The sequence below is a fragment of the Pan troglodytes genome, chromosome 1 (genome assembly GCF_028858775.2).
Source record: "Pan troglodytes isolate AG18354 chromosome 1, NHGRI_mPanTro3-v2.0_pri, whole genome shotgun sequence".
In the NCBI taxonomy this organism is placed as follows: domain Eukaryota; kingdom Metazoa; phylum Chordata; class Mammalia; order Primates; family Hominidae; genus Pan; species Pan troglodytes.
Genome location: NC_072398.2, coordinates 109,500,031 through 109,525,913, shown reverse-complemented (window position 1 = coordinate 109,525,913; position 25,883 = coordinate 109,500,031). Strand labels below are relative to the sequence as shown.

Genomic DNA, 25,883 nt, shown 5'->3' with positions numbered 1-25,883 from the left:
ATATCCCTTCCTCTTGTAATGTAAGAATGAATGTAAGAATGAAGAATGCTACCTTCTCTGTCAATGGTTCCCCTCTTACCTGGAGTCGTTTTCCTGGAGGGAAAGACGTTCCTCCCTGAAATGCAAGACCTCTTGCTGCTTCTCCCTCAAGTCTTCCAAAAGCTGCTGCCTTTCCACCTTCTGGTGCTCCAGCTCCTTTTCCAGCTCTTGAAGGTGGGATCGAGAGGACAGCAGAGCCTCCCTCAGGCTTTCTGTTTCCTGGGAGTGCTCTGGTGAGAGGAACACAGGATTGATTTATTATCATGGGGCCAGAGCTCAGCTGGAAGATGACCCCAAGCACATCCACCCTGACAGACAGAGCTAAGGAGCAGGGAAGGAAGGCCCTATGTTGGTGGGAAGAGCATGCTGGCTCAACATCCCCCAGAGCCTGGAGCATGGTGCCTCTCTCTCTTTGCAAAACCCTTCATTCCACTTATTTAATCTGTCCTACCTTGCTCTTAGAGAAATTCTGCTTTCTAATGCTCACCACTTTCCAAGTGCTCACATATCATCTGTTCAATAATCCATTCTTGAATTTTGACAAAGATCAACGTCAAGATCTCTTTCTGGATCTCATTTTCATTATTTTGAAAACTGGGATTTTTTTTTTTTTTTGAACTTGCAGCACTTCTCTGATCTTCACAAGTTGTCAAAGATTATTGAAGGGACTCTAAAAATACAGCTGCAGGCTCAGTAAGTCCTCTGGGGAAAGAGTCACCTGAGCCTGGCAAATTGTACTCGTTTAAATCTCTTACTGTCTCCTCACCTGTGAGGTCTGTTCTATTCTCTCCAAGCATGCAATGGTAGCTCAGTAGTTCTGCCCTCTTTCTTATCTGTTAACTTTTGTTATTGTCCCCCAGCAGTGACCTTTCCTCTCAAATCTTCTTGCTAATACAGAAATCAATTAATTAAATTAATTAATTAATTTGGGTGGCTAATTTAGAAATATCTCTTGGTGGCTTTTTCCTTTTCCACAAGCATTCCTTCATTCTGGGTTTAATCCTTTTGGATACTACCCTCAGTCTTTTCATGGCTGTTCATAAATATTTGTGAATAAAAATACTTTGTTATCGATAATACATTGATCTGATCAAGTAGACTAACACCAAGGTCAGCTGCCTCCCAGCCACACGAGAAATGATGCCCACCTGTGAGCGCCCCCAGGCTAGGGTTGGGAAAGTGCTGGGGGGCATTTGCTAGTGCCACTCGGCATGGAGTCATGGGAGTACTGACCAGAGGGAAGCCCTGAGTCTATGAGTGAGGGATGTGGTGAGGAGGCAGAGGGATAGCAGAGCAGGGCCAGGAACGACACATGCTGCTGCAGTAAAGTCTGGAGAAACTTGAGAGGGAAGATAGGCATTCGCACTCCCTCCTTTATTGGTTCCAAGTCAGTTGTGAGTGAAGGGAGGTAGAACAGATACCAGACTGGTATCCAGGTTGATAGCTCGTGACTCTGGATATATGCAGGTGGGCTTGTACAGAAATGATGGATTTCCTAGAGCTCTTCGCTTCTGGGGACTAGGAGTCTGAGGGGCCCATAGTTGGCACATCTTAGAAAGCAGCCTTCTCTAGACTGAGAATAGCTGTGAGTTTGAGTTGGTGCATCTGAGTAGCTCTGTTACCTCTACCTTCTTTTGTTTGCTTCTCCAGTTGGTGGTTAGTGTGGCCAGGGAAGAAGAAACTTAAGAGTGACCACAATTTGTGGGTTTTGACCACGTACCTCTGGAAACATGACTCAGTTGAGCCTGAAGTCTTCGATTTTCTTCCCTGAGGACTCTGTTCTCACTGCAGAGCTGAGGTATGGACTCCAGACCCTGACTGTAGAAGTTAGAAGTGGATCCTGTCCCAGAAAGTAGACATTTGGGTAACAGAAACTTTCAAAAGTTTCCCATTCTTTATCTCTCAAAGATACTGCCCCAACCCAGCAGAAAACCCCAAGGACTGAAGGCCTGGCCCTGAATGAAGCATGGGGGGCTGGGTACATGTTTTCTGTGTGCCTCTTCTCAGTGGATTCTTTGCGTGCATCATCACATGCCGTAACTGCAATGGTGCAGGAGGCTTGATCTCCCTAAACAGCTGCTGCTGTGGTATAGGCAGGACAACAACATATGGAAAGACTGGCCTCCACGTGACAGCAGCTTGGAAGGAGAGTGCAAGGAGAAAGGCCACCTTGGTAAAGAGGTGAGGGTAGAGGTGGGAGGACCCTTACAGACCTGGTTCCACCACTTATCAATCACACAACAAAGGCACAGACATCAGCAGTATATAAGCAGATTAAGTATGGGGTGAGAAGTCAGGTGACTCTGGGCACCAGACGTAGTTCTGCCTTAAAGAGAGTTACTCTCTAAACTCAGATACATTCAGAAAGTAGGGATGACAGTACCTGCCCACCTCCCTTGCTGGACTGTTCATAAGGAGCAAGTGAAGTAAAGAATATCTGTGAAGCTCTGCCTAAAAGTCCCTAAATAGAGCCAGAAACAGGAAGGTCTGGGCCTCTCCTACCCCTTCCACGAGCAGTAGAGCTCAGCCGGTGTTCCAGTTGCTCCCGTAGGCGGTCATTGATGCAGATGGACTCCTCCAGGCGCTGGCGCAGGTTCCGGATTTCACCAAGATGCTCTTCCAGCAGGTCAGCCCCTGCGGCCAAACCACCAGGACATGAAGAGAGGTGGGAGATGGAGAATCCTGGTTACTGATGGGGGTGGGGCTCGGCTAGGGGCCCTGCAGCAAGACCTGTAAATATCACTAGCCTTCTGCCAACTGTGTCCTCTCACACGGACACCCAAAAGAATGGTAGTTTTGTTTAAACAGTAAATGTGCTTTCAAACACATAATAGTCACTTGCTAAAAAATCTCCATGGGCGTCCTCCCACACAGGGGTCTTGTGAGAGTTCCACGTTTTAGAAAAATAACTGAGGGCTCTGGAGAAGGCCTGCCTAGCATCTGGAAAGGTATGGCCACCTCCTGGGTGTGAATATGAGGATGATAGGTGAGATCTCACTCTACCTTTCTTCTTACTGACACATGAGCGACAAAGCCCTTCCTCCCACCCTTAGAAAGAAGGCCTAAAGTAAAAGTATGTGATCTTACACTCACCCTATGTGGTTAATGACTGACACTGAATGCTTCCCTGAAATCACTTTTAATATGGAAGATGAAAGAATAGCCTGGAAGGATCTAGAGATCTGAAGGCAAATTAGAGAGGGGATGACACTCCCCTTCCCCCTGCCAAACAAAGCAAAAATATCCAGAAAAGTCAGACGGATGCTTACACCGGACATTAACTGCACCATTTTGCTTTGGGCTCAGTCTTTTCCTGAAAATTATGATTGTCTTACTGTTGGAACTGCGCGGCATCTCAGCATTTATGAGCTTAGCTATACCTCTCCACTTGCTGTGACTGAATTTTGTGCACAGGATATATGTGCAGGGTCAGGGAGCTGCACCCTTACACCCTTTCCTGTGACAAGTCCTGACTGATGGAAGAAAGTCCCATCTATGCCTGGCATTCTGGAAGGGTCTAACAGAGTGGGCTGCAAAGAGGCCAGGCTGCAGAGGGATGGAAGGACATGAGTGTGACAGCACAAGAGGTGGGTCCCTGACTTTCCCATATCCCTACAGAGCACTGAGGCCCTGGGCAGGAGAATGAAGAAATGTACTTGGAAAGGATTGAGCCCTGATACAGCTCTTGCATTTTATATCCACTCTGTGAGCCAGGGATGGAGGAGGAATGAAATAGTCCTGCCTGGGTAGGAAAAGAGTAGACTCCGAATGAGACTTCTTTTCAAAGGCTGCCATCTCTGCTTTGTGCTTTACCTGTGGGTTTGGAGTTAAGTTGGTACACAGAGGAGCCTGAGGATAGGTCCCCAGATACACTCCCTTTCTGAGGCCTTATCACATCCCACTTGCCACTGCTGCCCAGGTACCCAGGCTCTAGGATTCTTCCCAGTTCTATGGTGCCCCTTGGAGGAGAGTGAGGCTGGGCAGAGTTGAGGTAGTAGGAAGGGTCGGCTTCCAAGTCGTTGCTCAGCAATGTAGCTGTGGAAGCAGGAGGAACAGTGCTGGCACCTGGGCAGAAAGAAACATGAGTAAGAAGCAAATGGGGTGTCAGAAGGGAAGAATTTGCAAGGAAGTGTGTGATTGCTAAGAATAGAGACTAAAAGGAGACATGTGGAATGTCAGAGATCCCAGTTCACTTTGGTATACTAATTAGACTAAGGCTTGTAACCTAGAGGTTATAACTCTCACCCTTTGTATTTCCTAGCAGGAGACACAAGAGGTAGAGAATAAAGTATCTTAAAGTCATCAGTATATACAATGGAAAAGTCCAGTGGCCCCACTCCTGGATCCTACTATAATCCTTCATGACAGACTCCAAGGAAAGTTCTAAAAGTAGGATTCACTCCCACAGTTAGAAGTTGTGAGTGCAATGGAATATAGGATTGAGCTTACCTGTGAACACGAACATCTGTTTGTCTACATGTACTTGCCTTCCCCTGAAACTAACTAGTCAATATGTCCGTTCCACGTTGGAGTTTTTCAGAAGAGAAAGGGGACATGAAATCAAGCTGGATATGGTGGCCCTAGTTCCTCCAGACTGAAGAACTCTTTGCTGAGGCTGGGGAAGGGTCTATGTAAGGCAAGTATTTATTTGGATCCCATCCAACATGACTCAAGGAGCTGCAAAATGTCATCACTCCTGTCTAAAGAATCATTGAATACTATTCCACAGAGGCAGGTAGGACCTTTCATTTAATAGGCTGATACTTTCATAGATCTTTTGAAATCATAGGCCTTTCCCTTGAGCCCCGTCATCTCCACTTCTCTGTAAAAAGAAGCCCAGCATGGGGGAGATGAGGAAAGAGGTGGGCAGAGACACAGTTTAGGAGAAAATTCAGAAGCCTGCTTTCTTTCAGGGATTATGAACATGGGCAGCAGAATAGACAGGTAGCTCCTCCTAAGCAACAGGAGTGAGGTCGTTGTTTCTTCCATCCAAGCCAAACTCCTTGGAGGGGTTAGTGTAATTGCCACTTGCCAGTTTTTAGCCCTACTTGTAGCTGGTTCTCAAATGTGGGTACATATTGGAATCACCTGAGAAAGTATGGAAACATATACTGATTCCTGGATTCCAGAGATTTTGCCTTAGTCTATATGGGATACATCTTGAACAATGGATGTTTTAAATTCATTTTAGGTAATTCTAATAGGCAGAAGTTTGGGAAGTCTTGTCATGAGTCTCTCTTCTAATTTGCAAAATACTAGATGTTCATTAGGATCACTTAGTTAAGGAAGAAGGTTAAAAATTTAAGCACCTACATTTTAGAAGGAATGCAACAAATACATGATTTCCTACCTCTTTCAAACTGCCTTCAACCCCATCCGAACACAAGGCAAAGGGAGAAATCAGTGGTTGCAGATAGTCAGCTTACTTTTTAATCAAGGCCATGTGAGGTTTTAAGTCTATCAGTAACAATGATCAGTATTCTCATGTTCCAGTCCCTTGGCCACACAATACACAGTACATGCTCTAAACCATGCAAAGATACCATACAGACTCTTGCACAAGATTTTAACCCAGGGACCTGAGAGGCCACCATGCACCACTGTCCACACGGAAACTTGGCTCAAAGCAAACAATGAGCATGTATAAGCAATGGTCCCTTGGAGAGGACCTTGACTTCAGGTGGAGAAAGAAAGGGCTACAATTTTCCTCATCTAGGCTGGGACCATTTGAACTCCAGTCAATGGCCTCAGACTTGATGTAATTCCAATTTAACCCAAAACAACAGACCCTTTTTCATGGACAGTGCTCTCCTTCCATCCTTCCGTTTGGGCAAAGACAAATGGACAAATGTGGAAAGATAAAGGAAAAGGAGGCAAGATAAAGAAATGGAAGCTAGAAAATACTCTTGCCATTTATCATGGGACACATTTGTTGCCCATTCATTGTTGGTGCCAGAACTGCTAAAATAACAAGTTTTAGGTCAGAAACAGCAGTACTTCCTACTGGTCTCTAAAGAGAGGGAAAAAATTGTTGCAACGAGTCCCCAGAGTTTGATCAGCTGAGCTCAGCTCCATACTCTAAGCAGGACGGTGACAAAGCCATCCTAAGTAGAAAAGATATAACAGAAACATAAAACCTGGAGCAGAAGACCAGATTCAACCCCATCTCTCCCACTTACCAGTGACCTTGAACAAGTAACTTCACTTCCCTGAGCTTTAGAGTTCCCTGCATTAGACAAAGTACCCATTTCCTGGGTTGACAAAATAAATAGGCTAAGCTGGGTGCAGTGGCTCATACCTGTAATCCCTGCACTTTCAGAAACCAAGGTGGGCAGATCACTTGAGCTCAGGAGCTCTAGACCAGTCTTGGCAACATGGCGAAACCCTGTCTCTACAAAAAATACAAAAATTAGCCAGGTGTGGTGACACACACCTGTAATCCCAGCTACTTGGGGGGCTGAGGTGGGAGAGTCGCTTGAGCCCAGGAGGTAGAGGCTGCAGTGAGCCGAGATCGTGCCACTGCACTTCAGTCTGCGTGACAAAGTAAGACCCTGTCTCAAAAAAAAAAAAAAAAAAAAAAAGAGGAAGAAGGAAAGAAATATGCTGGTCCACATGACATTTGGGGCTATAGGGAGGGGGATGCAAATTCTTGGCTGTTGTCTTGCATCACTAGAAACTTCTGGCATGGTGACCCTATCAGTCTCTGGCTCACCTAAGCTTCTTTACAGGCACAGAAAGTGCCTGACAAATGAGTTTAAGTTCATTCAAACTGCTTTTTAACTGTTGTGCCTAAGGTGCTATGAAAGAGCAAATTCATGTGAAGGTTTGTCATTTTTTTCTAAGCTATCAGTGACCACCAGCACACTAAATTTATGATGAGCATCCAGCCTACAAATACATCAAAGCACTTTCTAAAAGGTGACTGTCCACAGTCTACATAACTACATGAGATCAATTATCTTTGGGAGTCAGAGGATGGGATTCACAGTCAGATGCCATAGCTGGTGCTGTGGTTCTAAGCTGCCTACGTGTCACCTGTCCCAGGGCAGGGACCAACCCTGTGCAGTAGGAAAAGGGGCTCATCATTTCCTCTTCTGAATCCCTCTATCATTACCCTTTTTGCTCCAACCTAATGATGTCAGGAACTGAACTTGATTAACAGCATTTCACAGCAGAAAAATATAATAGCCACACAAAGGAGCCCACTGAATGTGGCCATCTTTTTCTTGGCCACTTCATCCTGCATAGGCAATGCATAACATCTCTCTCCCACCCCCTACCAATGAGCAGTCCACCAGTCTGTCAGGGATTCAGCATACTTGGTGGTATCCAACACTGTCTACAGTGTGAGAGCACCAGGTCTAGAGCCTCGTGAACATATCTACCTGTTAACTGATGAGACATACACACCACAGAAATAACAGTAAATACATTTCCAAAAAATAAGCAAACAGAGCTTTCCCTCCCTCTTACATTTGTAACGTGTACCCGTGTTGTTTTTTTAAACTCTGCCATCCAGCCCGAGCCATGCAGAGCAACACAGTGTGGGGCTGCCAATCGCAAGCACACAAATGCAGAAGTGCTCACTTTCTCCCAACTGCTTCTGCAGCATCTGTAGCTCCTGCTGAGCCTCAGCCAAGGAGACCACCGGTGTCTCACAGCAGCCAAGGAGGGGAGGGCCAGTGGGGCTGAAAGGCAGGAAGCTGGATGGAGCTGAGGGCAATGGTGCCTGAGGAAGGCTAGCCAGCTTGGGTATGGAGTGAAAATGAAAGCCTAGGAACAGAAAGTTAAGGAGAAAAGAGACACATCATCAAGAGAAAATGAGAGAAAAGAATGGGTAAAAGATTGAGAAGGTAAAAGCATTCCCTGACCAGACATCACCCTGCAGAGTGGCTATTACCTAGTGTGGTACAGGATAAGACAGCCAAGGGTGACCATTGCTACCAGAGGCTGGCCTGGCTGACCTTCCCTCTTTTCCCCTGCCAGGGCTATCCTGCATATATCCTCTGTGTTCATCTTGAAAGCAATTGGCTAAACAAGGTAAGGTGGCATTATTGAGCCCCACCCCAGCAATCCTGGACATGGACAAGTCAGAGAGCCTGAATGCTCTCAAGGGCCCCTGGGGCTCTGCTCCCAGCATGTATCAGTCCTTGGCCCTGGGACAAGACTCTTTCTCTACCTAGAACTCCTCTTTGACAGCATCAGGTCCCATCCTGAGTAGGAGAGATGTGAACAAAGGCTGTGGGGAAATTTTCATTACTAGTGCATGCAGTTCAGGACTCTGATGGAAACAAACTTCATAATTCCAAATCAATGTGTTCATTGACCAAATTAAAAATAGATGCCTTGGTAGAGTGGCTTAGACAAAATGGCTTGCAAATCCTTCTGGGCATTTAAATCACATAGCAAAAACTTCTAATATATGTAGATTCTTTAGGCCTTCTTGATTCTGTCTAGGCCTTAATGTAGACTTACAGAATTATAAATTCTTGGAACATGAAATTTACATTTAAAAAAAGTCTTCCCTGGTGATCTTTAGGCAGCCCATCTACAGACAGGTTTTTAGAAACCCTGGCAAGGTTCAATGTTTAAAATTGTTTCCTCTTCCCTAAAAGCAATTAAAGGGCAGGTAGCCAATGGAGAGGGAGCAGAAACCAAGGCTGACCCATAGAGAATGTCTAATGTAGAAGACAATGATTATATCCTAAAACACATCCCAATGGTGCTGGCACCATTTCAGATCAATACTGCAAATATACTCAAATTGCCAGGAAACACAGCCCAGACATTCTTTGAGGAGGCATTCTGATTTTAAAATCCTCTGTTCTTTAGCTACTGCTCTGTTTGAACCCACAACATTTAAGCAGATGTCTATAAGTCTGGAAGCACAGCTTTTCCTCATGATTCTGGTCCAGCTGCTGCCTACTCTGGCCTAGAAACTTTGAAACCAGGCTCAGGAAGCATTGGAACACTTCCTCTTCCTTAAGATTTTAGTTGAATTGCTTTCAGGGAAATGAGGGCAGCAGAAGAAAGCACTGTGCTTTCTGGGAGCACCTCTACTCAAGTCAAACCTCACAACAAACCACACTGAAGGCAGCCAGCCAGCTATGGTGGGAGGTAGGAGGCGAAGACAAGGTTTGCCTTTTCTTGCCATCCCTGATACAGGGCTGTGAATGAGCAGTGTACCCTCTGGCAACTAAGCTGAACTTGTAAATGAAATGCACCCCTTTAACTGCCCCCAAGATATGCACTATGTACATATCGAGGACTGCCAATCCATTCATACATCCATTAATGGTAACGTACTATGAACAGAACCTTGTCTGAGGCTGTTCTCACCATCCTTGGCTACAAGTAGCACTACCTCTTGCAGAGGATCTCCATGCAGATTTAATGGGTAACACATACAGTGGATCAATAGATGTGAATTTCTTTTCATCCTATGGCTGTTGTAATCCTGGGAGAAACATTTTGCCTCTTTGCTCCCAGGATAAAATGAGAGAAAACCAATAAAAATGTTTCTTTTTAAATGATTAGCCAACTACTGGTCAGAACTGGTATGCAGATCAAAACCTGATGTGGATTACTTATTTTCTAAAATATTTTCTTAAATCAGACACAACTGGAAAATGAGGATGGTTTCTCGATTCTGTCTAGGTTTTGATGCATTTAGGCCCCTAACAGTTCAAACCTCTGTCGTTGAAGAAAAGTCAAACAGGCAGCAGAGAAAGAGGAGATGAAGCTTCTGCCCCATTGGCTGTTGCATACCTGAATGGGCCTGGTTGGCCTCCTTGGGGGTATTCTGGGGAGTTGGCAAGCTGATGGGGTTGCTGTTGGATTCGGCCTTAGCCCCCTGAGATGCACTGGTTGATGATGGTTTAGAAGACAACACAGCAGAAGGACTCGAATGATGGATGGAATCTATAAAACCCATGAATGAAAGAAAACGTATGATGTTCTATAGAGAACTGGAATCCTGGCCTTATGTTTACCCAGGGGTACCAGGGCTAGAGTCTTGCTTTCAGGGAAAGAACCAAGCACAAGCACTGTTAGCAGTGTTCATTTTCTTGCTTGCAGACAGCTCCTATAGTGAGGCAAACCACCTTAGGGATGACAGCGGTGCTCTGAGCTCTGAAACATGAAAATGGCAACTCCAAAAATATCAGGCAAGACTAGCAGCATCTGTGGACACCCACATATACTTAGGGAACACTGCTCAGGAATAAGTAGCAAGATCATTGTAGGAGAGATGAAGGAGGTTTTCCATCTTAAAGAAGATCTATCTGACAGAGTCACCAAGGAAGAAGAGTCTGCCGTGATCTTCTCACTCTCCCCACAGTGGCTCACTTTGTGCCCAACAGCATGTACGTGCCCATGGAGGCCATGGTGACAGAGGTAACTTGTAGAGTCAGGAACAGAGCAAAGATCCTGATCCACTGGTGCCTGTGCATGGCACTTGGCCCCACAGCCATGTTCAGCCTGATACACACCATGGTGGAGCTATAAGCCCTGTTTCCTGAGTTCTCCACTCAGCCTAGACAAAGATGGTACCACCCAGAAAGTGGAGGCTACCTGAGTGACTGGGAGAAGCTTTCTTCTCTTCATAGTGTGTGTACTCGCTGACTATGTCCATGTCAGAGCAGGCTTCCAGCTCATCAGACAGGAAAGAGGTGCTGCTGGGAGAGCGGTGGGAGTCAGACAAGGCATGGCTGCTGGAGGGTGTGAGGGACCGAGCATCCAGCTTGGCCTGCAGGACTTCAATCACTTTCTCCTTCTCCTGCAGCTCCCTGCTGAGCCTGGTGGGGAGAAGGGGGACAATGGGTAAAACCAAGGTCACCGAAACCAACCTGTCCTGACTATGGCTCATAGGAAAAGCCAAGTAAGCCAAGGGGACCATGCCTGCAGATAATTATGGAAATAACCTACCTCTGCTTAGGGATGGAGCGTAGGTGGGGTGTAGATGGAGAGAGAATAGCTACCTAGTGCTCTGGCCACATAATATGCTGAGGACAAGCAAAGACATAGCTAGCCCTCCTTTTAAGGCACTGCTGCTTAATGTATGATCCCTGGAACAGTTGCAGCCTGCAAACTGTTTGTTACCATCTCCAACAAGACAAGTATAAAAATTGAAAGCAAGCATTGAGAAACACAGAGCAAACCACTGTCCCAACATCCAAGAGCATGATAAGTGGAATCATGTAATTAACTGAATTCAGACCATATATGTTTCTATGATAGATTAGAAATAAAAACAAAACAAAACAAAAAAAAAACACTGTGTCCTTCACTACAGATACTTTCAGAAGCATTTATGTAGTCTGAGACACAAGCATGACACAAAGAACCCCAACTAGTGGCTACAACGGACTCTGAGCCCGTATTTCATTGATCATTATATGAAGCAACTCACTGAGAACGGGGTCCTGAGGCACTGCAGCCTCCTGGTGATCTACACCATCTAGGCCTCTTTCACCAGGTCCTGTTATATGATTCCTTTTTTCCCCCAGGGCAATTGAGTGACTATTAAATTAGCTGTCAACTCAACTTTGGAAAAAGCTCATCCTGCTTATTAAACACACAGCAGGAAAGCAGGACCCTTAGTGGGGCAGAAGACTCTTGAAACCTAGTTAGTTCACTTTTAGCTCAGACTGTTTCTAGGTTACTAAGCCTGGAGAATTAATGTGCCAATATAATTCAACCAAAAGGGAAGAAAGAATTTAGTTAAAAACAACAGTGAGGTGTTCAATGAATGCCTGAATTCAATACATTCAGCACTTTGCTTTATTCCCCTTGATTTGTGGAGTTGCCGCCACCCTTGACCCTTTGGGCCTCGGTCCCAATCTCTTTCCCAGATTCTCCTCTGAATTACCTGAGGGCCAGTGGCTCAAGTCCAGCTTGATCTTTCTCACTTTTATGATCCTCTGTAAACCAAATTTAGAAAGAGACGATAAGAAATTAGGCTGGTCCCACTTCCCGCATTACAAATGCAGGAGCCTATCTGGAGACAGAGAAGTGAGCATTTCATGTGTGCATCCAGAACAGTTATTCTGGGATACCTCAGCTTGTGTCTCTAGAGAAGTGACCCCACTGTCCCTGACCTGCTGGTCACCATGATGACTTCCTCTGCCCTAAATCAGGGTAAAACATTTATAATGTCTTTTGTTCCATTAATCATGAGGCCCTTGCCCAGCTGCCCTGCGGGACACTCCAGCCTCCATGTCCTGCTGCAGACTAGCTCCCCAATGCATATGCCCCACCACAGCTTTCATGCAGAACCTGCACTGGTCTCTGAGGAGATGACAAGAAGCCCTGCCCCACCTCTGCATCTGCCACCAGGTGGTGGGCTGGGTGGCTCCCAAGTCTGATCCTACTTTACTCCCTTGGATAGTCGCTGGAAATTCTGAGTAGAAGACCCCAATAATAACCAATGTAGCCCTTGAACTACTGCAGCCAGTGCCTAAACCATGTATAAAAGAGCATGGCGCTTCATCCATATGTGGAGTACCTGCATGCACATTACCATGCCATAAATGGAGACACCACAAGGATAAGGCATTTAGCGAGTTGGTGGCAGCATCCAGGCCAGAGCTTGAGTCTTGTAGTTCTTGGTTCAGGGCTCTTCCTCCTATAACAAGGCCCTTCCATCTCATGTCTCCTACTCCCTCTTAGCATCAGATAGATGCTGACCCTGCCCCACAGGTCACATTCCATCAGTGGTGAAGTTCCTATAGTTGTAACCATGGCATCTCCAGCCCTGTGTGTTCCTCTCCATGCTCCCCACTGAGCAGTCTTGATCCTGTATTAGCCCCAGGAAATGAAATAGAAACAGGACCTTAGGATAAAAAGTTGCAGTGGAGATGTGGTGGCCACCAGGGGCTGGAACTGTGGGGGTGACTGAGAGTATTCCAAAGCCCTGTGGCCAACTTACTGGTGCTGAGTTTGCTGGTGAGCCTGTCTGTCAGCTGGCTTCCCTGGGCGAGTTGCTCCCGGAAGCTCTGTCCCAGGTAGTAGTCAATGTCATTGCTCCTTAGGAGATCCTCAAAAGATTTTACTGTATCTTTTGCATGCTGGGTGATAAGATAACAAATACCTCTCCCTTCTCGTATTTTTTGCCGTAGGTAAGACAGTTCCCGGGCCTGATCCTGAATCAGGGAATCATATTTCCTAATGCAGGACAGAAGAGGAAAGAGTAAGTATGGAAAGAGTGGAAGCTAAGTTATGGAGTTATGGGGGCTTTTGTAGAGATTTCTATGAGAACATCTCTAAGGAACTCCCCCAAGCTGAATTCTGGCACATAAGCCATAGGAGGTATTTAAGAGTAAATTCTACCCTGATAAAGTATTGCATTAAAAAACTTAGTACGGGCCGGGCGTGGTAGCTCACGCCTGTAATCCCAGCACTTTGGGAGGCCAAGGCAGGCAGATCACAAGGTCTGGAGTTTGAGACCAGCCTCGCCAATATGGTGAAACCCCGCCTCTACTAAAAATACAAAAAAAATTAGCTGAGCATAGTGGCACATGCCTGTAATCCCAGCTACTCGGGAGGCTGAGGCAGGAGAATTGCTTGAACCTAGGAGTTGGAGGTTGTAGTTAGCCAAGATGGCACCACTGCACTCCAGCCCGGATGACAGAGTGACTCCGTATCAAAAAAAAATTTAGTATGTCACTGTTCTTCAACTGTTATACGTGTGTTAATTATATGTCCCTAGATAAATCATAAGGTCTGTGAGAATAAACATAGTTCTGCATTTTACATCCCTTACAGCACCAGTATCACATAGATTCACAGCAGTTACTCAATGAATAATTAGCATCATTTCTCATCCTAAGTCTAGATAGAACCTTTCATGCCTTCTGTTTTAACCACCACCTGATGCCTGAATTTCTTCTATGTTATGATACTGTGGCTGACTATATTTTGCAATGATGGCCATCACATAAACGCTCATACCATCAACTGATGGGACCCAAAACAAGAGACCCTAAGTGAGAACCACCCAGCTGAGCCCAGTCAAACCATAGAACCATGAAGCATAATAAAGTGTTGTTTGAAGTCACTAAGTTTTAGAGTGGTTATTACTTAGCAATAGATAACCAGGACACACCAAGATGAATGTCTGTGTTTTCAACACTAAGTATCAATAACACTTATAACTATGGCAAATAGCATTGAGAGCTTAATATACGCTAGGCACTATTCTAAGCACTTGTATTAATTTTTTTTTTTTTCCGAGACAGACTCTTGCTCTGTCACTCAGGCTGGAATGCAGTGGTGCCATCTCGGCTCACTGCAACCTCCACCTGCCAGGTTCAAGCGATTCTCCTGCCTCAGCCTCCCGAATAGCTGGGATTACAGGTGTGCACCACCATGCCCAGCTAATCTTTGTATTTTTAGTAGAGATGGGGTTTCACCATGTTGGGTAGGCTGGTCTCGAACACCTGACCTCAGGTGTTCTACCTGCCTTGGCCTCCCAAAGTGCTGGGATTACAGGCATGAGCCACCACGCCTGGTCAGCAGTTGTATTAATTCATTTAAACCTAATATCCACCCTTTGAGATGGGTTCTCTTATCATCCTCATTTAATAGGTAAGGACAAAGGCTCAGAAAGGTTAAGAAGGTTGCATGGGTAGTAAGCATCAGAGCTAGGCAGTCTGATTCCAGTATTACTACTATACTATGCCATCTTTACTAATATATCCCTAAGAGGAAATCCCTGAGACCTGGTATCTCCCAGATACTGGAACATCATCCTATGCCCTCCTGGTTGCCTACCTGTCTTTTCTGCAGACCTGTATCTACCATTTAAATCAGTGTCCCTGTGAATACCCAGACATGTTCTTTCTTCCAACTGCCTGAGCTACCCTACGCCAAGCATGAACTTACACATTTTCAATCAAGAAAGTGCCCAAACAGTGCCATCCTTACCCAGGCCACGATGCTGATCTCAGCTCCTCAGCCAGCTTCTCTTCTAGTCCATTTTTTGGGAGCTGGGCCTCCAGCTGGGATACTCTCTGGATGAGACTCTCCAGGTCCTTTTTGGCCTGAAGCCCTGGAGAGTAGAAAGCCCCAGTGCCATCAGACAGCCACCCCTCATCCTCATCAGGGACACTATGAGGTGAAGACCCCTCCAAGGTGCCAACAGCTCTCAGCTTCCGGGGTCTTTCCAGACTAGACGAATAATCACTTGTAACTGAGAGGGACCGGACCCGGCTCTTGAGGTTTTGAATGACCTTGTTGGCATTCTGCAGCTGGGCCTTCAGATCTTTGATGTCCTTTCGTAGGACCAAGATGTTTTCTGACTTTCCATATACCCGGAACTCTTCCTGCTTCCCTAGCTGGTTCTCCAAGGGCTTCCTCTCAGAGGAACTAGCCAGTGTTGAGCCCCGGCGTCCCTGCTCAGAGCACAGCCCCTCCATCAGGACCATTTCCTTGAGGCTGTTGTGCTCCTCACACTCTGAAAAAAGACAAAGATGTCTTCCTAAATAAAAGTTGGATGTGCTGTTGTGGCCACTGCCTTTGAGAGGAGGCAGGTTTGGTCATGAGGACAATAATTACTAGGGAAAAAGTTGAAGTAGTACTTTATTCAACCCTGACACTGTACTAGGCATTCAAATACAATATTTCTTATCCTCCTTATACCTACAAGTTAGGTTTCATCACTTTCTATTTTACTGACTGGGAAACCAAAACTTAAAGAGAGGTGGTAAACTAGCTTGTTCTAGATCACTCAAACTAGCACATGGCAGAGCCAGAATTCAAATCCTCCAATGTCCTGTGTTCATTCCACACACACTGGTGTTTCTTAAGACATTAACATGGCCTTATCTATTTAGGATGGCCACAAGAATGTAGGACAAGCTATTACTGCATGCTGAAAGTTTAATGCTCTTTAAATTTTACTATAATTTAAAAGTTTATTGGGTTACAACTGTATGAAAAATAGGCATAGGAAAATAAGGCTTCAAATAAATATATCAGCATGTTAACATCAGTGTATCAGGGCAGTGGTAGTCAGAATGAGAACTAATCCATGGCATTTTACCAGATGCCAGGCACTGTTCTAAAGCATTTTATAAGAATTTACTCATTTAATTGACCTTAGTACCTGATGGGGTAGGTAGTTCCTTTATTACTATTTTAACACATGAAGAAACTGGGACATAGGAAAGTTTTCAAACTGAGATTTGAACCAACCAGTCTGGCCCCAGGATCTTGTCTCTTAACTGCCACACTACACTGCCTCAAGAATGAGAGAGATTCTGTTTTTCTTCTCTTCTGGTTTTCAATGTGGTGGGTGGCCCTATAGTTGTAGTCTTTTTATAATGCAAAACAAAATTATTTTTAATTTATGGCTTGCATGTTTCTAAAACCTTATCTGGTCTCTAAGTAGGCCTTAGTATTTCTATAATAATCAGTTGGATAGAATTTTATATTATTATTGTTATTAGCAATATGCCAAAAACTAATTGTAGAAATTCAAACTTATACTCAGCCTCATTTTGGGTAAGATTTCTCCTATTAACCTCCTGTCCTCCTCTTCCCCAATACTTGTCAGGTGTGGAATTGGCCAACAGCATCCAAATGTGACAGCTGACTCCAGGGAGGGGTGAGCCCCACACCCTGTGCTCTTACCAGGACTGGTGGTTTCCTCCCGTTCAGCCTCATTCTCGCTTCGGCCACAAGTCTCATAGCCCAGGTCCTGGAGGTCCACCTGGATCTGCTTGCTGTCCTGCTTCACCAAGGATTCACCTGCTTGGGAAGAGAAGCAGGTGTTACAGAATGTCTGAATTTCCCACATATGCCCTCAGCCTCAATGGCACATACCCTAACCTTTTGAGGCACGGAAGGCAGATCCACAGTGGGAGAGAAGCTTCTCTGAACTGGTGGGAGAAGAGATCACCAGCTCCAGGAAGCAGAATTTCTTTCCAAAGGAGGAGCCTGCATTTGCCATTATCTCCCCTTCAGATAACCCAGGCTTTAGTTGGGACCAGATATCTGTAAGTCAGGGATTGTACACTATCATCTCTAGCAGCCCCACTGAAGCTGGCAAGTGCTTTATCCACAGGGGTTCAATAAATGTTGAATGGCGCTGAACTAATTTAGAGTCCCAAGACCCTAGACCTGTACTGTCCAATAAGGTAGTTAGCAGCCACATATGGCCACTTTATACTACATCAACTAAAATTAAATAAAACCAAATGTCCAAGTTGCACTAGCCACACTTCGTGTGCTCAATAACCACGTTATGTCGGTATAGAACATACAGAACTTATAAGACTCATAGGCTAGTTTTCTTTACTAGTAAGTCATAGTTACTTACTAAGCATAACTCTGTATTTCTCCAGCTCGTTAGCCTGAGCAAAGACAGTGGCTTCTGATAGCAGTAGCTTCTCCTGGAGATCTTGATAGCGTTGTTTGCATTGTGACAGCTGGGAGCGCAGGTGCTGGGTGGACCCTGGTAGGCTAAACGTTGACTGAGGCCCAGGGTCACGAGGCTGGGACTGGTTATCCAACTGTGAAAGGGGCCAATACAGGGATCAGGACAGTCTGAGGTCACCCCCATGCAGTGACGACCACCGCCCCTTCTGAACCCTGTGGACTTTACTCAAGTCTGTCACAGCACTTCTCATGCCATTTGGCAGTGACTTGCTTTCCAGATGGAGCTCCTGGAGCACTGGGATAATGTTTTCTTCATATCTGTATCCACAGCACACAGCACAGCACCAATCAAGTCTACAGAGGAGCTCTCAGGAAATGTTTTCTCAGTGGTCAAAAAGAGACCACTCATCTCCCCTCACATTCTGTCCCATTGATTCTCTCAGAATCCCTGTATTCTCCATTTCACTGAATCTTCAGCATGGCTCCTTCCCTAAAGAGGATCCCAGTAACCCATCTGAAGCCCAGGAACAGACACCTGTGATGAGCTGTGACAAAAAAATGGCAGTGATAAGGGATGTCATTACATACCACTTGTCTGGGCTGCCTCATAACCTGATGCATCCCTATGTTACAGCAGTTACCACATCCTGTTAAAATTACCTGTTTGTGTGCCATCTTTCCCGACAATATTAAGTATCTCAGGGGCAGCCATTGGTTTTATTGCCCCATGCCAATGCCTAGTGTGTTATCTGAAAAATTAAGTACTCAAGAAATATTTATGTTATAAAAGCCTTTCTAAAGGCTGAATATAGGCAGAATATTACTATTATTGTTTGTGGTACAAAGAGACCCTTCTCTTCGTACCTCCTGATTCATATGGGAGAATGTTTTAAGGTAAACACTGTCATCTCAAGCCCTTCTCCAATTGTTTTTCACTCAATCTAAGCCCACACTTACTTGGTGGGCATCCACTGTGAAGGTAGCCCCAAGGTCAAGGCTCTGGGGTCTGGGGAAAGGCCTCACAGTCACATTCCCCTCCTCTTGGTGTTGGTGCTTCCCAGGGGAACCAACCAGTTCTGTGTTTATTCTTTCGATGGTGCTGGTCAGATGCACAAGGAGCTCTGGAGTAAGTTTACTATTCCCTTCCTTGCTACTCAGCACAAGTTGTTCTTTGAGGAGGTTGATGATATTGTGGGCATTCTTCAGTTTTCCCTGGAGCTTTCTGAACTCAGCCTGAAGGCTACTCTCACTCAGACCCTCTTTGGTTACCACAGTCTCAACCATCACCTCGCCCTTCTCCTTGTCTTCCTCGATCTCCCATCCATCAGACATTGCTTCTCCCATCTGCTCTTTCAGCTCTGCATTCTCAAGGCAAAGGCTCAGCATGGTGTTCCTGCAGGAAACACACTTAATTGAGGGCTAGGTCTGGTCCTCACAACAGTTCCTAATACTACCTCTTACCAACATCTCAGCCCGCAATTAACTCAGACTTACCCCAGAGCATGAAGCAACCTGAGACCTACCACAGCCCCCTAATTTTATATACAAGAAAGCCAAGGCTCAGGAAAAGTAAGAGACTTGCCCAAACTTCCACAGCTTCTTGGTGGCAGCACCATCACTAGAAACCTTGGACTCAAGACATGCAGGCTAGTTTTCTTTACTTGTGCCACATAGCCTCATATGTTCTAATTTTTAGTAGCCTCTGGAATAAACCAGAGTACTTACACTGTTAAAAAATAAGACCTTTTCTGTAACAAATTTATTGTTATAAATTTTACAGTTCTATTATTTATCATCAGTCAGTTTCAAACCATTGGGACTTAGGAACACAGAATAAATAAATAACACTAATCAGAACTATTAATATAATCAAAATGTACTTAGATAATTGTTTGCTTTATGTCTGGCTCACGTGATAGAGATAACCTTCTTGAGAGCAGGACTGTGTCTGTCCTATTCATCCCATATCCCCAGTGCCTACACAAGTGCCTGCCACATAAATCATTCATATTTGTTGAAGAAATAAAATTGACCAAAACAGCTAATTTGCACCAAGACATTCCAGATAAATTCTTTCCACAACAACAAACTCATACTAGGGTTGAGTGGAAGCAAACATGGCTGTAACAAGTCTATTCACTTAACTTTTTTGAGCCTCAGTTTCCTTTTATATAAAATAAGGATGATAACACTTACCTAGTAGAGTTAGCAGATGCTTAAATGAAATTGCATATACGGTATGGCTAGCTCAGGATCTAACAGGGAAGTCATTCAATCCCTGCTGTACTAGCTGCAGACCTGAGAAATACCAACAGCAGAATCCCATAAGGTGCTTGTTAAAAAAGCTGTAGAGCTAAGGCCTATGAATCCACATTTTACTTAAGTTCCACAGGTGATTTTTTAATTTTTATTTATTGTTTTATTTTTTTTTTTTGAGACAGAGTCTCACTCTGTCACCCAGGCTGGAGTGCAGTGGTGAGATCTTGGCTCACTGCAACCTCCACCCCTGGGTTCAAGCAATTCTGCTGCCTCAGCCTCCCAAGTAGCTGGGACTACAGGCATGCGCCACCACGCCCAGCTAACTTTCGTATTTTTAGCAGCGAAGGGGTTTCACCATGTTGGGCAGGCTGGTCTCGAACTTCTGACCTCAGGTGATCCGCCTGCCTTGGCCTCCCAAAGTGTTGAGATTACAGGCATGAGCCACCACGCCCAGTCCACAGGTGATTCTTAAGCATGCTAAACTGAGAACCCCTGAGCTACAGGATGCACAGGAAATGGGTAATTCACAACTTGAGGGATCAGCAGTGGGCTATGCACCTAGATTGAATTTCTCAGAATCCAGGAGTCTTGGAACCTACAGCAGAGCTTGTCTGGTGTGTTTCTGGGAGGAAAATAGGACATAGGATACAGACAATCTATGAGATAGTTTCTCAATAAAGAAAAAGGGGATAGGTATTTTACCAAAACTGGAATGTGGAAAGGGGATAAAGAGGGCGCATGTGTATATGGAAAAGAATATTTAATATTATGTTCTAACTTCATATTTAAAAAACTGATATTTTTAAATACAAACAAATAAAAGAAAAACTCAACAAAACTTTCTTGAAAGGAAGAACAATGCATTAGATTCTACCTTCTACAGTATAAGTGATTCTGTAGGTTGGGTGGAGGGTTGAACAAATCAGAGTTTCAGGTTAGTAACTCTGAGGACAAAGGAAAATAATCCACAGGGATAGCTATAGATGGTTTGATTGTAGGTTCAACAATAGAATCAAAAGAGATGTACTGTTCTTACCCATGACAACTCAATTAAGTTTACACATACAAAAATTTAAGTAAAATAATATGCTTTAAGTAAAAAGTTATTATGATAATTCAGAGCAAAAGAATCAGCACTTAGAACAATCACAAGAATTTTTTAAAAATTGTTTGACAAAGTATGTAGTATAGAAGCAAGGTTTAGATGTTAGAAATTGGGAGCCACAGACTATTATGCAACCTTGAGCAAGTCACTTGAAACTTTCTAGGCCTGAGTTTCCTCAGCTATGAAACAAGGACATGAGGCTAGATGCCTGGGCCCTTTTCAAAGTGCTAACATTATTCAGGGAAATTTAAGTGGTATGTAACATGCAGGGAAACAACAGGGCATGATTTAGAAGTCGTACAGCTGTACTTTAAACAGGCAGTGATGATTATAGTCCTGGGAGTGAATGAATAAATGGATCAGCCCTACAGTATCAGCATGTTCTCCAAGGAGCTTTTGACAAAAAGCCATCAAAGACAGAGTGGCCAATCTAACCAATCAATGAGCTACCTGCTATTTTTGTAAAATTACTAAAGCAGCAGAGATGATTAAAATTGATACTCTATGATTGAAGGACTTATGAGTGAGAGCTGAGAGGAGAGGGAGGGGCCTCTACACAAACCCTCCAGCCGGGTGCGGTGGCTCACTCCTGTAATCCCAGCACTTTGGGAGGCTGAGGCGGGGGGATCACGAGTTCAGGAGATTGAGACCATCCTGGCTAACACGGTGAAACCCCGTCTCTACTAAAAATACAAAAAATTAGCCGGGCGTGGTGGCGGGCTCCCATAGTCCCAGCTACTCGGCAGGCTGAGGCAGGAGAATGGCATGAACCCGAGAGGCGGAGCTTGCAGTCAGTGAGCCAAGATCTTGCCACTGCACTCCAGCCTGGGCGACAGAGCGAGATTCTATCTCAACGAAAAAAAAAAAAAAAATTCCTCCTCCTTCGTGAACTGTTCTGGTTCTGTATACAGCAGTGAGACAGATTAGGTAGCAGGGATTCCTTATATGTTTTAGTCAATTAAAAACAGCAATACTGGTCATGTAACAAGGAGGTTTCCACCATGACTGTCATATGTATGACTGGCAGATGCACAATAATAGTGGGCACTGTTATACTGAATTAAGACCAGGATTATTTGAATAACAGAAAGTGATTACCATTAGCCAATATTACTTACTTTTATCTAAAGAATTTGTAGAAATATTAATGCATGGAGCCTGGGATAGGCACCCCTTGGCTGTGGTGCCTCATGACCCTCAAGCTCCCCTTCCCTGGGAAGAATGTCCTACCTGATGTGGGACACTGAGGAGAATCCTGCTTCCTCAATTTGAGCCTTTAGCTCCTTCAGTTCCTCCTCAGCTTTCCTCTTCTCTTCTAAGCGCTGGTGGATCTCAGCCCTCAGGTGGAGCATTTCTTCCTGAAGACACCTGTTACTGTCCCCTCCCATCGGAGAAGGAGGGGAAAAAGATGGGTTCTGGGTCTCCACAGTTGCCAGACTTTTCTCCAAAGCCACCTTGACAAGCTAAAAGAAAATCATGGTTTGAAGAAGTTAGGCCATTAAAGAGGACCCAAGAGAAACATGAGATTGCAAAGGCAGTTTTCAATGAGAACAAAAACAAACAAAAAAAGCAGATCTAAAATAAACTCCCTAACCAGAACCTCCTTAGTCAGGCATAAGGGCCCTGGGGACTGGTTTGGGTGGGAAGGACACACAAAATGAGCAGGAGGAATTTCCCCATGGAGAAGAGGAGAATCCAGAGATGGTGAGGGAGAAAAGCACATAAGAAATTAAAACAAATGCAAACAAACGAGGTTGAAACAGGACTGGAGGGTGTGAATACGGTGATTCTTTCTCTTCCTGAGGAGACAGAGCCCTGCGAGTTTTCTCACAAGTCAGGAAGCTTCATCAGCTCTGCAACACTTGAGTCCTGGATGGCGGGAGATGATGGCTTAAGATATCAGGGCGCAAAGCCTAATGCCCTGCCTGTAACTCCAACTCCCTCAAGGACAGCTGAGAGGGAGGACTCAGGGTACTGGGGAAACAGTCGGCAGACACAGTTACAGAATTAGAATAAGGTGGAGCGACAGGGAAGACAACACCAACTATTTCATTGGCAGCAGAAGAATCACACTCTGCAGCTACTGGGAGGTGGAGGTGAAGCCATCCTGCCAAGCAGCCAACCTCACTTTTTGGTTATTATCTTTGTGCCGATGCTGCCAGACAAACTCTCTCTACAAATCTCAGCATGTGGAAGAAACAGAGGCAGGAACAACTGCCCAGCACCTTTCTATTTCTTGAGGACACTCTTGAAGTTATTCATCAATGTTTTAATTAAAGCAGATCTTATGGCCTTTCCTCAAATGGGAATTTGTTAACTTTTAGACTTTGTTATTGTTCATTTTGGGCTTATCTTTGGTCTTTCCCCACGCTCTTAAAAGTGTAGAAATCAAAATCTGAGTATGATAATCTACTTAGCATATGACTAATTACTTTAGTACAAGGAGTTCCTGCCTGTCTGTCCAATATTAATCTTAATATGTCCCAATGTCACATTGGCTTCTTTTTCTTCTCAGTGGCAGCATTTGGAGCTTTTACTTAACTTTGGGTCAATTTTGGCCTCTGAATTTTCCACTCCTCCCCCACAGCTGTTGCTGAGTCATGTTGTTTTCTTTTATCTCTACAAATATTGTGACTTGTAATTGTCACTTATAAATTCATTCTGGCTATACTGAATCATTCCCCAATTATCCAAGTCATCCAAATATTTGATGTGCATTTCCACAAATCATGTAGTGGCCCCCACTACAAGTGATTGGGGATAACTTATAGAATTAATTATATGCTTTATATCTCCATTCAGGTCACCAATACATTGAAGAGAGCAGGGCCCAGAACAGCTTATATGGATCAACGACTGACAGAGCTGCTGGGGTTGGTGCAAAGCCACTGACTTTTGCTATTACCCATAACAAAGTATGTTCAAATGTAGGTCACAGGTTTGTGGTAGGGTCGATTCACAGTATGCATGTGCAATAGTGTTCAGTAGCATAGCAGTTGAAGTTGTGAAGAAATGCGCACCCAGGTCAAAGAAGAAAGATCCTTAGACAAAGCCACTCAAGTCCCAGGCACCCAATCTTACTTGGACTTTGTGAGCCTGAGATTTGGGAGGCTCCTGGGAATGTCTGTCTCTAAGACTCTGCTGACAGGCTTAATCAGGCTGGTGGCCATCTCCATATGTGCCCCCCAGCATTTGTGACAAAATAAAGGAAGGGGGACCAAATAAAACCACTTCTGAAAGCTTACGATCCCATCCCTTATTTAAACTATGTGATGTTGTCATTCTATATAAACTCTTTCCGAGTAACTTAACTAAAACACATTTTGCCATTAGTCTTGAGTGTGGGCACAGCATTATTCTTTTCTAGGCCTTAAGGGTTCCTTCTGCTTAAAAATAATGTCTAACTTTAATGAAGTTTACCCATTATTAAAGTGCCTTCTGGATATATGTTATCTTGTTCTATTGTTTCAATACACCTATTTTCTTTAAAAAGAAAAAATTATGAACCATGAATGTTAACACCAGAAAAACCTTAAGGTACATCTGATCTAATTTCCCACTTTAAAGTGAGAAAATCAAACATTGCCTAGGGATCTCATTTTTCCCCAGGCTAATTTGGGTTTTCATATTTCCATCTCAAAGTGGACTTTCTTTGGCTAACTTTAAGGTTTTTTTTTTTTTTTTTACATATATACAACTTTTATTTTTTATTTCTCTTTTTATTTTTTATTTTATTATTTTATTATTATTATACTTTAGGTTTTAGGGTACATGTGCACAATGTGCAGTACAGCATGGCACATGTATACATATGTAACTTTAAGTTTTAAATGTAAATGCCTGAAAAGTAACTCAGGATCTAGCCTTTTCATTAGTTTTGATCATGTATGAAAGCAAATATTTCTTTCCCCCAAATGAAACCCCAGGGCTTCCAGTATTTGTAGTGATAGTGTGAATCCATTAGGTCTATTTTTAATTATATCTCTCTTATTGTTTTTTTTCCCCACATTTCCTAACTCACTTGTGATATTGCTTCATATAATTCAGCTTTTTGTGTGCTGGGTTCCCATCTGCCCCACAAAGGCCTCTGTGCAAATCTGATATCCTGTTTGAATGACACTGTTTTGCTTTTACCCTATTGCTTTGTATCTGTCCCAATGTTAAGTCAGTTCTCAACATTAAGGCATTAAAAATTAGCTTTTCTCAAATGCTCAGCATCACTAATCATTAGGGAAATGCAAATTACAACCATAATGAATATCATCTCACACCTGTTGGAGTGGCATTTATCAAAAAGGTGAATGATATGTTAGAGATAATGCAGAGAAAAGGGAACACAGACATTGTGAATAGGTATGTAAATTAGTACAGCTGGTGTGGAAAACAGTATGGAGTTTCCTCAAAAACCTAAAAATAGAACCTACCCTATGATCCAGTAATCCCATTTCTGGGTGTATATCCAAGGGAACTGAAATGAATATGTTAAAGGTATATCTGCACTCTCATGTTCATTACAGCATTATTCATAATTTAAGTCAAGATGTAGAGCCAACCTAGGTCCATCAGTAGATAAATGGGTAAAGAAAATGTGGCAGATAATACACAATGGAATACTATTTAACCTTAAAATGTTGGGGGAGAGCTCCTGTCATTTGTGACAACATGAATGAATCTGAAGGTCATTATGCTTAGTGAAATAAGCCAGGCACACATACCACATAGGCTCACCTATATGTGGAATCTAATGAAGTTGAACTCATAGAAGCAAAGAGTAGAATGGTGGTTACAAGAGGCTGGTGGAGTGGGCAGGGAGAGTAGGGGGAATTGTTGATCAAAAGTATTGACAAAAAGAATAGGTCTTAAGATATATTGCATAGCAGGGTGACTATAGCCAATAAAATGTATATTTCAAAATAAGAGTAAATTTCCAATGTTTCACCATCAAAAATGGTAGGTAGGCAAGTTGATGAATATGTAATTAGCTTGGTTTAATCATTCCATATTGTTTGTGTGTATATATATATATAATCATACACCCCATAAATGTATACAATTATGATTTGTCAATCAAAAATAACTATTTTTTTAAAATAGCTTTTTT

At 43.9% G+C, this 25,883-nt stretch overlaps 1 protein-coding gene across 50 annotated transcripts in view; it reads right to left on the bottom strand.

Moving 5' to 3' along the window:
- Positions 1-25,883, bottom strand: part of LOC107966245 (myomegalin) — a 229,804-nt gene that overhangs the window by 12,397 nt on the left and 191,524 nt on the right. For 14 of the 50 annotated variants that reach the window (XR_002938775.3, XM_054669270.2, XM_054669225.2 and 11 more), the window contains 14 exons: positions 22,013-22,245; positions 18,376-18,811; positions 17,360-17,552; positions 16,672-16,791; positions 14,965-15,493; positions 12,968-13,203; positions 11,909-11,960; positions 10,612-10,835; positions 9,808-9,960; positions 7,627-7,812; positions 3,853-4,104; positions 2,542-2,673; positions 1,760-1,879; positions 80-269 (listed from right to left, as the gene is read on the bottom strand). Coding sequence is in view for 49 of the 50 variants with exons in the window: in XM_054669270.2 (XP_054525245.1) it covers positions 80-269; positions 1,760-1,879; positions 2,542-2,673; positions 3,853-4,104; positions 7,627-7,812; positions 9,808-9,960; positions 10,612-10,835; positions 11,909-11,960; positions 12,968-13,203; positions 14,965-15,493; positions 16,672-16,791; positions 17,360-17,552; positions 18,376-18,811; positions 22,013-22,245 (3,056 nt within the window). In the remaining variant the exon portion in view is untranslated. Of the gene's footprint in view, positions 1-79; positions 270-1,759; positions 1,880-2,541; positions 2,674-3,852; positions 4,105-7,626; positions 7,813-9,807; positions 9,961-10,611; positions 10,836-11,908; positions 11,961-12,652; positions 12,836-12,967; positions 13,204-14,964; positions 15,494-16,671; positions 16,792-17,359; positions 17,553-18,375; positions 18,812-22,012; positions 22,246-25,883 lie in introns of those variants that run through there. The other 36 variants (XM_054669246.2, XM_054669300.2, XM_054669378.2 and 33 more) reach the window with 8 other exon arrangements.